The sequence below is a fragment of the Panicum virgatum genome, chromosome 5K (genome assembly GCF_016808335.1).
Source record: "Panicum virgatum strain AP13 chromosome 5K, P.virgatum_v5, whole genome shotgun sequence".
Taxonomy (NCBI): Eukaryota; Viridiplantae; Streptophyta; class Magnoliopsida; order Poales; family Poaceae; genus Panicum; species Panicum virgatum.
In genome coordinates, this window is record NC_053140.1 from 54,755,114 (window position 1) to 54,769,431 (window position 14,318).

At 44.2% G+C, this 14,318-nt stretch overlaps 2 protein-coding genes across 2 annotated transcripts; both read left to right on the forward strand.

Moving 5' to 3' along the window:
• The first annotated feature begins 9,935 nt into the window (after positions 1-9,935).
• Positions 9,936-10,943, forward strand: LOC120708674 (heme-binding-like protein At3g10130, chloroplastic). The gene has a single exon (XM_039994051.1). It carries the CDS (start codon positions 10,071-10,073, stop codon positions 10,731-10,733), a length of 663 nt encoding a protein of 220 aa, XP_039849985.1. The 5' UTR covers positions 9,936-10,070; the 3' UTR covers positions 10,734-10,943.
• Positions 10,944-11,055: 112 nt separating this feature from the next.
• Positions 11,056-14,008, forward strand: LOC120710262 (fructokinase-like 1, chloroplastic). The gene is made up of 4 exons (XM_039995904.1): positions 11,056-11,077; positions 11,393-12,336; positions 12,936-13,632; positions 13,733-14,008. The coding sequence occupies exons 1-3, from the start codon at positions 11,056-11,058 to the stop codon at positions 13,626-13,628; spliced, it is 1,659 nt and encodes a 552-aa protein (XP_039851838.1). The 3' UTR covers positions 13,629-13,632; positions 13,733-14,008.
• Positions 14,009-14,318: the final 310 nt, after the last annotated feature.

The following is a 14,318-nucleotide window of genomic DNA, read 5'->3' on the forward strand; positions in this document are numbered from 1 at the left end:
GGAAGGCATCGAGGACCAAAAAAGTTGATTGGGGACCAAGTCCAAGTGTTCCTCATGTCCTCCACCAGGCCATCACGTCACTTTGGGCCCAAAGATGGAAAGAGATCAAATCCAACACGTTTTGGAGGCTGGATTCGGACTGCAGAAAAGCATCGACTTGTGATGGACGCCACGGTCGCATACGGACTCGGATTGGGCCGTTCAAGTACTTCGTGGAAACCTTATCAAGTCTACTTTCCAACGGATGTGACTGCACGTCCATATCTGTTAGGAGTCGGCTACAATCATCTATTTTATACCGAAATGTTTTCTGTCCACGATGCTGCGTCATCTTATTTTGGCCGAATGGGTCGTGTATAAAGTTGAGTCAATTATGGACGAGTCCTAGGGTTGGAGCACGACCCCAACACCCCTGTGGTCGTCCTCCCAAGTTCTTATACCCTTTAGCCGCCACCAAGAACACTTGGGTTTTGTTTTCATCGAGTTAGCCATTGCTATCGCCTTTCAGCACGCGTGTTGGTTCAACCGCCCGTCTGATTGTTTACGGAACCCCACCATATTGTGATTTAGATTGAGTTCATCAATTCCATCTAGCAATCCAGTGCTTGTTCTACTTGTTCTTGCTGGTTCTCGATTGCTTGCAGGACAGGTGCCCTAGTGGTGGGTCGATTGTGCTCCACATGATCACAGCGACCATTGGAGGTGGTGTATCGGTTGCTAAGGCACAGCGTCTTGATTGCTGTAGTCGGGCCGTGAATGTCGTCTCCTACCCCCAATCGACTTATCCAGTTCCTCTCATCGAAAGATCGGGATCAAACCCTAGCGGGTTCTCATCAGTGTCCAGCAGCCTGTATCTCGATTGGGGGCAAGGATGACTGGATGAGTCGACCTCACCTCGGAGCACACTGTGGTGGATTGGATTGCCGCCGTCACGAGAACGAATCAACGGAGCATAGTAGGGTGGGGGCCTCCAGCCCAGCAACCCACAAATGCTAGAGGTCACGGACGCATGTGGCAGTCAGGTCGCAAAAGGTATCATTCAACGGCCCATCGCCACCACCACTGCCACCGCTCGCCGCCCCGCCGAGGAAGGGGAGGGGGAGGGGATGGAGCGGCCACTGGCGAGGTGGCTGGGTGGTGGTTCAAGGTATCATGCAATGTCTGTGTAGCTGTTTCATCTAGCTCACAAAATTCTTAGTTGGCGCTTGTGCGTTGGGACCCGTAGCAGCGATCACCTCATATTAGTCCAGCTTCTTTACTCCACTTTCCCTTTTTGGTGTCTATATTGCGTTGCTGCCCACGCGCCATCCCTTCCGTGCCGCTTTTACTTTCCCCAAGCTGGTTACCGATTCCAATTCTCCTCTCCCACATCCACCCACTGCCTTCGTTTTCTTGAAATTTCTGCCAGCCCCAAAATCTGCCACGCCACTACACCGCCATCTCAATCAATGATTCTTCCTTGCCGAGTGGGAGTGACGGCAGGAGCCAGGAGGGGATCCACGCGCGTCGATCTCGTCACCCGGCGTCAGTGCTTCGTTCTCGCCGAGGGAAGGCACGGCGGGAGCAGCCCCAAATCTGCTAGAGCGAGGTCGCGCGGCGATTCGTTCTAGCCAAGGGGAAGGCGCGCACGGAGCGAGGGAGGGATCCACATGCGCGTCGATCTCGCCGGCGATTCAGGGTCATCCTCGTCGGAGGGATAGGAGCACCGTGAGCAAGGGCGGGATCCACCAGAGAAGGAACGGGCAGGGAGATCCCGCGCCCGCCGGTTACCGTACCTTCGGTTCCCTCGCCGCTCCAAGAGGTCAATAATCTTAGTTGGCAAGGGTGCATTTTTTTATAAGTTTGGGATGCCCCCGTGTGACACCTCAGGTGTCTATCCTATTAGAACATAGAATAATGTGTGAATTTTGTGTTTCTCCTTGTTTGATAGTTAAAAATTTTCCAATGCAAAATTAGGGGTATTCTTGTAATTATGAAAAATTACAAGTCCCTTTTTGCAAAAAGTTTTGTCCTTGGGAGTAATTTCAACTTCATAAAGGGCTTTCTTGCAAACATGTTAGTAATCATGATTTTGGAAGCTTTGTTGCAATTTAGCCCAAAATTTGTTGAAATTTGCTACCAAAAAGTACTTTTCCTTTGTTAAATAGAGTTCTTTTAAACTTTTGAAAATATTTCAAAATCCTTTGATCTAGTGCAAATTTGCACAACATGAAAGTTGTAGATCTTAAAAAACTGAACAACTTTCATTTTGGGCACTATTTCATTTGAGCCCTAGATCAGTGTCAAATTTTACTTTACATTCAAACCCTGAACTTTTTCCATTTTGCAAACAAGTTCCTGCTGACCTTCTTCAACCTCCAGCCTTCTTGGAGTTTGGCCGCCGCTGCCGCCGCCGCGGGTTTCTCCGCCCACCGGCCGCCCGCACCGCCGGTTGAGACCTCCACCGACCTCCCAGTTCCCTCCTGGACCCCACCCCTACCCTTGCTGGCCCTCCCTCCCCTTGCCACGCCGTGCCGCCGAGCCGCCACCTCTGTTTCTCCCCCTCCGGCGAGTGTGTCGCCGTGGTTTCGCCAGCCCGCTGTCTCCAGCCGCTCCATGCGTTGCACGTGAAGCTCCACTGCCCCCGAACTGCCTTTTGCTGGACTGCTCGCCCTGCGCCACGCCATTCCAGAGCTCCCCTGCACGACACCTCACCGGCAGCCGTGGAGAAGTCAGTGTCGTCACCAATTCGCCCTTTTCTGCTGTCAAACTCGATCCACAGACTCCTTTTGTGCTCATCCCCTTCGCCTTTGGTCTATAAAAAGCCCGGCTGAGCACCATCGCCAGCAATTTCCACCGCCGCCCACCTTCTTCATCTCCGGCGAACCACTGCCGCCATGGACCCGCCGCTCCAGACCCTCCCCAACCCCCACGACCTTCTAGCAAGCTTCACCTCGAACTCGCGAAGCTCACCAGCCCCTCCCGTCGCCATTCACCCCGCCGCCGCGCTCTGCTAGATCGCCGACGAGCCTCCTCCAACCATCCCGAGCCCCAATCAAACCCTCCAGAAGGTGCGCCATGACTCACTGAGTCTTCCTGGCCCCTTGCCCCTCGCCGCCGGTGATCCCCCTTGCTGGAATTCGGCCGGCCCTCCCCTTTCCCCCTCTGACCCCGACCAAGGACCCGATTGCAAGGATTCAAAACCTTCTAGGGTCTCTTCCGCAAAAAGATGTTTTCCTTTTTTCTTTTTCAAGTGAACTTTAAAAAATGTAGAGAAATCAGAAAAATACCAAATTAATTTTGTTATTTTCCTTTTAATTAGCCCTATAGTTTTATGTGATGAGTTTGAACTAATTCCTTGTGGAGCTAATTCTAAAAATAGAGTTAATATATAGCTCTTTTTATCTATATCTTTTGTTCTAGAGCTATACTTTGAATGAGCTTTTAACCATATGCTCTTTAAAGTATGTCAAACTCTGTATAATTTTTCTAGCCCCATTAGTGGACTATAGTTTGTACTTTTAAATTTCTTTTTAATGTATTGCTTATATTCTTCAAAAATTTCTTTTAAAATCCGTCTTATTTTTGTTATGTGGAAATAAAAACCCCTTTTACATATTATTTTATGGAGTTTATCGTGTTCGCTTTTACTCTATAAATGATTGCCCAATAAAGTAAAACTATTAAGTCGAGTCTTAATATTTACTTTATTGGATTCCAACTTTTTAGTGAAGGAAAGCTATACTCAAGCACTTCACTAATTTCCAATCTTTGCATTGCATATAGAAACAACATCGTTAGCCGACGGAACATACGAGCTCATCCAGGAACCCGATGGGGATTTTTCTGAAGCTCAAGCCAACGTTGTTGATTTAACTGAAACTCCGAACTCTGATTCGGAAGAGCCAAAGACCACTGACTCTATAGATACCATTAAAGGCAAGCCCATGTGCATAATCCTATTATTTTCAAATTATGCAACTTGTTATTATTTACTTGTGCATTTAAGTTATTGGAGTTGAATGAAAACCTTAGATGCATAATTCTAGGTACCTATTGATTGAACACTAGATCCAAGTTCGATTAGATGCTATGCTAATAGGACCGGTAAAAGTCGAGTGATTGCCTGTCACTCGCGACCTTTATAGGAGTTGACTGTTTAAATTCCTATAATCACTATAAGGATCACGGACGGGATTTTGTTACGAGATTCATGGTTATATCCCACCTGTGTAGATGAATTTGCTAAGGCCGTAGTGTGTGGTAGCAGTTATTAAGCGTTTGAAAGTACTAGCCACATGCCGTAAATATGGTATGCGGTAAGCCTAGTAACCAATCGACCCGGCAAGTGGACATACCTCCCACTCTCTCTTAGGGATAGGATGGATAAGATGGAAATTGTAGCGCTACACCACGACTATGAGGGACAAGGTTGGTGCCCTATAGTCGGGGATAGTGGCCCCGATCCACGAACCGGAATGAAAGGCAAAAGGTTACTTGGGATTGACTCGACAGTGCTCCAAGCTTGTGTGTTAGGTTTACCTTGCAACGATTGAAATTCGGTTCGAACTGTTCCGCCGCTCACGGATATTGAGACTGTTTGATACCTTTGCCACATAGAGTAAGAAGTGGAACAAAGATGATACTCAATCTTGTTGAATGAAATTATTTTCTCTACCATGTTTGTATAAGATAGGTGCTTACCTAGAATAGTTAATGAAACTAAAATCTGAAAGCTAAAATTTAAAATTAAGGATATACTCTTTATTGCTTTTCAGCACCCCTGAGCCTTCTCAAGCTTTGCATGTCTAGTTAAAGGTCTGTTATATGCCGTTAGACGGGTCAGTCTTGCTGAGTATTAGTATACTCAGTCTTGCTTGTGATTTTGTTTTCAGAAATGACTTTGGAAGACCCAAACACTAGTTTGACTTGGTCTAGTGTTTTGCCTACTGGTTGGTCTATGGAATGGGAACCATCCCCGCCTAGTAATGATTCGACTGAATGATATCATGTCCGGGCTTACCATGGCATCTATCCTATTATGTTGGTATATAGTTGTGTTTTTTTTCCACTGCAGAACTTCTCTCTTATACTTAGTTTCTGTTAAACTTCTCTAAGTTCCTTTGGAATAAAGTTTGTAAAGGCTAGAACCTCGGTATACTAGCTTTAAAACTCTGATGTAAATTATACCCTTATCTATATGATGTGAAATATTGTGGAATGTTGTATCTCTGACTCGCCTTCGTGCGGGAAATATACTTGTGTTACGATCCGATATCAAGTGGTTTCATCGGGATGTTACCCGACAGACCAATAATTATACCGGTTGAGGTGCGTTTAGATGTTTAGTGCACTCGAACTGGTGTAATTCAAACTGGTCCTACCACACCCCGTTGAGCTACTGTATGCACACATATTTCAGATTTTCAATAAACCAAGATTTTTTTGTTCATGTTCTTTTTATGTATTGAGTCAAAATGCTCTAAATATATGTTTTCCAAGTGTATGGACTTATAGTTTATATATTTATGATTTTAAAGTTAGATATGTAAATAGGCATCTAACCAATATGTATGAAATTTCTTATTTAGCCTCATATAAAATTTAGTTAAAAGTTTCTAACATATCCTTATAAAGTTTTGACGCACGGAGCACAAATTTTGAAATGTGCTACTACAAATTTCCTACAGTTGTGAATTTAAAGTTTGAAACTACAATGTTTTGGATCCGGATGTATAAAGTGTATATTGTGATAGTAGAAATTTACAATAAGTTAGTAGAAAGTTCAGAATTTCAGACTCAAAGTTAAGAATTACAAAGTTTTTTTGGATCTTTTTTTAGATGTTTGAAACATGTTAATAGAAACTCTTGAAAATTATTAAACTGCAACTTTTGGAGTTAGTTTTGTAAAAAAAATTAACCAGTGTTCTTCAAAGTTCCAAAATTCAAAGTGCAAAGTTACCAAATTTTGAATGTAAAGTTTTCAAATGATGTGAAAAGCTGGATTTGTCAAAAGTTTTAAATATATCATTTGAAACTTTTTCATATCGAATCTCAAATATTTTTAAAAAGTTTTTCAATATATAGAGTACAAAGTTTGTAACATGCTAGCACAAAATTCTTCGATGTAGGATTCTAAAGTTTTTGGATTGCAAAGTTTTGAATCTAGGTGTACAAAGTTTATAATCCGCCTATAGAAAGTTCATTAAATTTAGATTCAAGGTGTCGATATAAGAAGTGTTTTGGATCTTTTCTGTATCATAATGCTTGAACCTTTTTTCATTTGGGGCTTTTTTTGCCCAAATTTAGTGTGCCAAGTTCTTGAATTTAGTGTGGAAATGTTTGGAATTACAAAGTTGTGGACTCTAGCGTATAAAGTTTGAAAACTTGTTAGCACAGAGTTTTTGAAAACATGATGATAGGGGGAATTCTAATCTCCCATGAATTCATAAATTCACTTAAGTTCTTTATTTCAGTGTATTGAGTCAAAATGCTATGAATATTTGTATTCCAAGTCTATGGTCTTATAGTATATATATTCATGATTTTAAAGTTACATATGTAAATGGGTATGAGGATATCTAATCAATATATATGGAGTTTCTTATTTACCCCTCAGATAAAATTTAGTAAAAGTTTCTAACATGTCCTTATAAAGTTTTGACGCATGGAGCATAAAGTTTGAAATGTGCTACTGCAAATTTCCTATAGCGGTGACCTTAAAGTTTGGAACTACAAAGTTTTGGATCCGGGGTGTATAAAGCTTATAATGTGATAGTAGAAATTTACAATATGATAGTATAAAGTTTATTATTTTGAACTCAAAGTTAAGAATTACAAAGTTTTTAGACTTTTTTTGAAATGTTTTGAAACATGTGTAATAGAAACTCTTGAAAATTATTAAACTGCAACATTTGGTGTTAGTTTTGTAAAATATTTTTAACTAGTCTTTTCAAAGTTTCAGAATTCAAAGTGCAAGTTACCAAATTTTGAATGCAAAGTTTTCAAATGATGTTTAAAGCTAGACTTGTCAAAAGATTTTAAATATACCATTTGAAACTTTTTTATATCAAATCTCAAATATTTTTATAAAGTTTTTCAATATACAAAGTACAAAGTTCGTAACATGTTAGCACAAATTTTTTGGATGCAGGAGTCTAAAGTTTTTGGATTAGAAAGTTTTGAAGGTGTACAGAGTTTATAATTTACCTGTAGAAAGTTCATTAAATTTAGATTCAAGGTGTGGATATACGAAGCTTTTGGATCTTTTCCTAGCATAATATTTGAACCTTTTTTCATTCTAGGCTTTTTATTCCCTAATTTTAGTGTGCAAAGGTCTTGAATTTAGTGTGAAAAGTTCTGGAACTAAAAAGTTCATGACTCCAGTGTATAAAGTTTGAAAACATATTAGCACAAATTTTTTGAATTTTTATAGTGCAAGAGTTTGAACTAAAGTTTTGTATTTGGGAGTAAAAATTTCTATGTCTACAAATACAAAGTTTGTTATATGCTACTAGTAAGTTTCAGATATAGTACAATAGGAGTTGGAAATTTTTCTGCCTTTTTCTTTGCTGCACACAGCGGCGATAGCGGTATATTTGTTATGAAACTCATGTAAAGCCACGATGGTGACAAGCAACACTTGTTCAAACCAGTGAGTATACTTTTTTCTTACCCATCTCTATTTTTTTTCATAGTTCATGAGTAGTCAAAATATATTTATATATTCAAATATCATAGTTTCATATTCTAAAATTTTGGTACTATAACAATTTATTAGTGTGCTAGTATAAAGTTTATAGTTTCAGATTTCAAAGTTTTTGGGGTAAACAAAAAATTATTATGTGCTAGTACAAATCTCATAGTGTAGTGTGCTAGTACAAAGTTCATAGTTTTTGGCTTTCAAAGTTTTTATGGCCTCAAACTTTATTACTATGGTACTACAATGTTCATAGTTTCATATTTGAAGGTTTTTCTTGGAGCTGCAAACTTTTATTGCTGTGGTACTACATATTTTAAAGTTTTTGGGAAGCTAATAAAAATTATTCATATGGTAATAATAAGTTCATGCATCAGGTTCAAAAGGTTTCAAACTAATAAGAAACTATTACTGTAGCACAAAGATTATAGCTTCAGACTTCAAAGTTCTTTTTTAGAATTACAAACCAAGTTGCATTTTCTTTTTCCTTTATATTCCTACTGACCTAGTACGACACACTTATGGAGATAAAAAATATACTAAACATGCATGTAAGTTTATATGTGGATATTTTTTTAGCTCACTTTTTAAAACATATTTTAACTGCTGAGCAGTTATAAGAAAAGACGTTGGATGAAGAATATGGACGCGATGTTTATTCTATGTTGGAGAACAACGTCCTATAAATTTTCTTTTTTTATATTTTTTATCCTCTCGTATGCCTAAACATGAGATGTTGGAGTTTTGTTATATATATATTTTTATCAAATATTGCATCTTTTTGTATCTATTTTCTCAATCTTCTTCTTGCTTAGTTCTACATGCATATGGATGTGAACCCCCCTCCCATTCACTCACCCACACACCCGTTGTCCCGAAAAAAGAAAGAAAAATGAGTAGAAGACAGAGTATAGCACGAAATTAGCAAGTCAAATGCTTATTCGCTACTACTACTGGCACTGCATGTCCGCTACTGCTAGTTGCAGTGCTAGTTCGCCACTTTGTCCTCCTGGCGCACCATCGCCAAATAGTGCCCCCCTCTAGCTCGTGCATGTCTGCTTGGTTTCCTTGTCTGTTGCTTGATAAAATGATTCCTTATTGTTCAGGTTCCCAGTCGCTAATAAAGCTATGTTGTGGGGTTCATGCTCCTTTGTATTCAGGTTCACTAATAACCAGCAATGTCCGGGAACATATTTGGTGAAAACTAAACCTTCGTGAAAACCTGTGCAAACCACGATAAAAAACCATCTAAATTCACGAAAAAATCATACTTGTAGATGATATAATGATACACAATTTTGTAAAATATTCTGTCCAAACTTGACTTCGTTTGTGAGATATAAAAATAATTATTTTTATATTTCACAAACGAAGTCGAGTTTGGATATGATATTTTACAGGGTTCTGTATCATCATATCATCTACATGTGTAATTTTTTTATGAATTTAGATGACTTTTTTTGCCATGATTTATACGGATTTTCACGAAATGTGTGGTTTTTCACTAGATACGTTCCCGTAATGTTCCGTGGATGCGTATGTAAGCATCAGCAATCGCAAGGAGGTGTAGAAAGTAGAAACCATTGTGAAAAAATACATACGCAGGTAGGCACATTGTCACAATAATAGTGGGGCACTGCATTGCATCAAAATCTTACCGGTAACGGACTAACGGTGCAGAGGGGCCGGACCGCCGGAGGCAAGTCCAGCGGTTCGGATCTCGATTGGGGACAAGCGGACAAGGATGACTGGATGAGAGACTTGAGAGTAGACCACAACCTCGGAGAACACTGTGGCGGGTTGGTTCGAGATGGGCCCTATATGGACCGTATCTGAATGGGCCACCGAAAGCGGAGCTTTTGTCGAGACCGAAACGCGGCCCGGCCTTTCTAAAGCTATCCGCATACAGTCCATTCAGAGAATGAGGATTTGCGATTGTGCCGTCTATTTAAATTCTATAGTTTCCACTTCCTCTTTTTCCCTTTCCGAATGAATTTTAGTTGAATAATCAAATCCTATTCACACACCGAAGTTGTTTCCAATTGGCCAACAGCAAGCCCAGTTGGCAGCAGGCCAGCCGAAAGAAAGTCAAAGCGGCGAAGCCCATCATCCAAGATTCCAAGTTCGCCGAGCTTGTCCTCCAAGGCGAAATCAGGAACGCACCCTTGGAGCAACGCGCGCCACGACGCGCACGCCACCTCGTCCACACATCAGTCTGTTCTCGCCGCTTCTTAAAACCCCCTTGCCCGGCGCGGGGCCAAGGCAGCAGGCGCCAGCGCCACTCATCACACACGCACCCAAAGAGCCCGACCGCTCAAGGACCATCCTCTGAACCCGCGCCGCGCCGGTGCCTAGCTCCGGGCTCCGGCTCGCCCCCGGCCGACGATCCGCCATGGGGATGGTGCTGGGCAGGATCACGGTGGAGACGCCCAAGCACGAGGTCCTCCACGCCGGCGACGGCTACGAGGTCCGCAAGTACCCGCCCTGCGTCGCCGCGGAGTTCACCTACGACCCCAAGGAGTGGAACGGCGACGCCGACGGCGGGTTCACCGTCCTCGCCAACTACATCGGCGCGCTCGGCAAGCCACAGAACACCAAGCCCGAGAAGATCGCCATGACAGCTCCCGTCATCACCTCCGGCGGCGGCGGCGGCGAGGCGCCCTCCGAGAAGATCGCCATGACGGCGCCGGTCATCACCGCCGCCGGCGCGGAGCCGGTCGCGATGACCGCGCCCGTGATCACGGACGGCCAGCAGGCGCCGGGCAAGGTGACAATGCAGTTCCTGCTGCCGTCCAAGTACGCCAAGGCGGAGGAGGCGCCGCGGCCGACGGACGAGCGGGTGGTGATCCGCGAGGTGCCGGAGAGGAAGTTCGGGGTGGTGAGGTTCAGCGGGGTGGCCGCGGACAAGACGGTGCGGGAGAAGGCGGACGGGCTCAGGGCCGCGCTGGAGAAGGACGGCTACACCATCAAGGGCCCCTTCGTGCTCGCGAGGTACAACCCGCCGTTCACGCTCCCGCCGCTGCGCACCAACGAGGTCATGATCCCCGTCGAGTGACCCGGCCCACCGCGCCCGGCTACCGGCCGGCGGCTGGTCAGTGATTCGAGTGTTCGACGTTTCAGGAGTAGCTTGTATCTGTATTTCGTTCGAACATGCTGTCTTACTAGTCGATCTTTTAATTTTCTTGTGTAATGATTGTTAAATATGCTTAGAAGCGACGAATAATGGATACTTGCTAAGGTTCTACAGTATTTACTCTTCGATCAATACTTACGTACTGACATGATGTGCTAGACCTCCTGTGGCTCTGCGTTTCAGACAGATTTTTCAGTACGAACACGCGAACAATTTGTTCGGTCGGCAAGGCATAGACATTGACATGAAATTGATTTCTGATGGAGGTTCACCAATGCAAGCACCCGAACAACAGGAGTGTTTTAAAAAAGATTGAGAAGTTTTGCACGGTCAATTGTGCCATGTTTGGAAACTGTTCCGTTCATTTCAGTCCCCAATTTTTAGCTACGGAGAGTACGGACCGTACTGAATTTGGCCCAGCCTGCTCGGCCTGACATATATCGGGCTTTGTATATGCCGCGCTTTTTCTAGCCCAGCCCGTAACATGCTTTTTTCCCTAATTTTTTTCCCTCGTTGCGGGCGCGACCCGCAATCCTTAACGGGTGCTAAAACCCTTATCGGATCACACTGACACTGGATAGAATCGAGTCGAGCGCTCGTCGCCGTCCCCTTTCCTTCCTCACCTCGAGCAAAGAGGAGCGGCAATAGCCATGGCCACCTCCGCCTTCTCCTGCCAGCGCTGTTCCCCAAGCCCAATTTCCTCGCCGCACCTCTCCACCCCAGTCTCCCACGAGGCCGCCAACTCCGCTGCTCGCCCAACGGCGCCGCCGTGCCGGAATCCCCTAAACCCGCCTCTCGCCGCGGTCGGAAGAAGTCTCCGTCCCCGTCCCCGTCGGCGCCGAAGGCGAAGGCCACGAGGCGGAGAACCAAGAAGGAGGGCCAGGATTCCGACCCGGAGAGTGAGAAGGGGCCGGCGAAGCGGGCAGGCCGCCGGACAAGGAAGTCCAAGGAAGAGCAGCAGGAGGTCGTGGCCCAGACGGCTAGCGACGGGACGGAGGAGACGATTCAAGAGTCCGAGGAGGAGGATGGGTTGGAGGTGTGGAGCGGCTACGACGACGGGGAGGACTTCGCGAACGACTGGCCGCCGCTGGTGTGCTGCTTCGGCGCGCCGCGGTGGGAGTTCGTGCCCACGGTGCGGGTGTCGGACCGGCAGATGCACCCCGACCAGTACTCCACGTGGCGGCACCTGCAGTGGGAGCCGCCGGAGTTCGCGCGCGCGCCGGGGAGCGCGGCGAGCAACGTGGCCATCGCGCTCACCCGGCTTGGCGGGCGCGGCGCGGTGCTGGGCAAGGTCGGCGACGACGACTTCGGGCGCGAGCTTGTGTACCGCATGAACTGCGAGCGGGTGCAGACACGCGCCATCAAGTTCGACGGCAAAGCGGCCACGGCCACGGCGCGCATGAAGGTGAGCTTCCGGGACCGGGAGGACGGCAAGGGCGGCACTAAGCTTGTGGCCGAGACGGTGAAGAGCGCTGCCGAGGACTCCCTCCGCAAGACCGAGATCAATGTCGATGTATTGAAAGACGTGAGTTGGTGATACTTTGGAGAAACATTATATTCTGATGCAAACTTATGCTTTTCACAGCAAGCTATGTCTCAATGTCTCTGTTCTGATAACCACCGTCCACTGCATTGCAATGTTGCGTAGCAATTGCATCAAACCAATTCCTAGTTTTGAAACAAAATTAATATGATCTAGTAGCATAACATGATTGTTAATTGTCTTTTTCTTTAATCATCGAAGGTCGATTCTCAAACAAGATTCAACCTTGATGCTAAACTCTCTACTCGAGATTAATTGACATCTGAGTCCTCTTCTTTATATAATCTAAGATAGCAACATATTACAGATTGATAAAAATTTCAGTATGTTTTGCATCTTATAGATAAAATTGCTGCACTGATGTATGCATATGAACAAATGATGTCCTATGGATATGGTTGAAATGAAGGACTTTGCAGAAGTGCATTTATTTGGTTTCAACTTTCAAGTGCTGTTTTTTTTATATAAAAAAGGAATCCTCTTATGTTTCTGCCTACAAGATGAGTTTTCGATGTTGTCATCGCTACTGGATAGTCAGCCATTTTTTCTTTATTCAAGTCTAATCCATGGTAACTACACAGGCCAGAATGTTCCATTTCAATTCAGAAGTCCTGTTAAATCCATCAATGCATGATACACTCTTCAGAGCCATTGAATTATCCAAAAAATTTGGAAGTAAAATATTCTTTGATCTGAATTTGCCATTGCCATTGTGGACTTCAAGGGATGAGACAAAGAAGGTGATAAATAGGGCATGGAAAGAGGCTGATATCATAGAGGTGTCAAGGGATGAGCTGGAATTCCTCCTTGATCATGAGTATTATGAATACAAGAGAAACACCCCACCTCAGTATTATCTGGAAGGATTTCATTTTACAAGAAACTGGCCACAGTACTACAACTACAGCCCTGAAGAGATTGCTCCTATTTGGCATGATGGAATTAAGATCTTGCTTGTGACCTATGGGACACTTCGGATTCACTACTACACGCCCAAGTTTCATGGCTGTGTGGTTGGGACAGAGGACGCACTCATAACTCCATACACCACTGACCGAACAGGTTCTGGTGATGCTGTTGTTGCTGCTGCGATTAGGAAGCTAACGACTTGTCCTGAGATGTACGAGGACCAGGATACATTGGAGAGGCAACTAAGATTTGCTGTTGCTGCTGGAATCATATCACAGTGGACAATTGGTGCTGTGCGAGGATTTCCCACTGAGAGTGCTACCCAGAACTTGAAGGAACAAGTCTATGTGCCTTCTATGTGGTGAAATGGTAAATCATTTGTCAAGGAATGAACAGCATATGCGATATAAAAGCATATTCATGAATGGTCTAACAGAACTGAACAGTTTTCTCTCTCTTTTACCACAAGGAGCTACAGGCGCAATTCAGATGCACCAATTGCTCAGGTATCCTCTTATCATCCATTCTGTAATGATTTCAGTTTTAGGGGCATTATGCATGTCATTAAATGTTTTGGAAAGTTTGACTGCTACCGAAATGCCTCTAATAGTCTAATGATCGGCACAAGTTATATAGTTGAATCTTCAATTTAATTTTGTGAAAATAATTTGCAGCCACACTCTATTTGATGTGCTACTGTAAATGCACTTCAGTTATTATTTTTTCTCATGATTTCTAAACCTTAGTAAGGACCCTGCATTGAATGAGCATGCCAATTCTGGGGAGATACTTAGTTTGACCCTGCAGCCACCTTTTTCTCAACCACAGCGAGAGACTTCCCTGTGCATTTTTTAAATCTTGTTTAACTTAGAGGGGCACCAAACCTTGGTTGGCTAGGAAACTTGCTGAAACCAGTTTCTCAGGGAGTTACCCACAAATTTGGTGGGCCCGGGTGGGCCTTCTCTCATTTGGAGGTACTAACAACCAAGTAACCAGCTGAGCTACTGTGGAAAAAAAAACTGAGCTACTGCTTGGTAAATCGCTTCTCATTTAGT

Bases quoted from the DNA above. Each gene is read 5' to 3' on its own strand.
- LOC120708674 (XM_039994051.1), top strand. From the start codon at position 10,071: ATGGGGATGGTGCTGGGCAGGATCACGGTGGAGACGCCCAAGCACGAG.
- LOC120710262 (XM_039995904.1), top strand. From the start codon at position 11,056: ATGAAATTGATTTCTGATGGAG. The intron at 11,078-11,392 runs GTTCACCAATGC...GACACTGGATAG, and splicing joins GAAATTGATTTCTGATGGAG to AATCGAGTCGAGCGCTCGTC. The intron at 12,337-12,935 runs GTGAGTTGGTGA...GTAACTACACAG, and splicing joins ATGTCGATGTATTGAAAGAC to GCCAGAATGTTCCATTTCAA.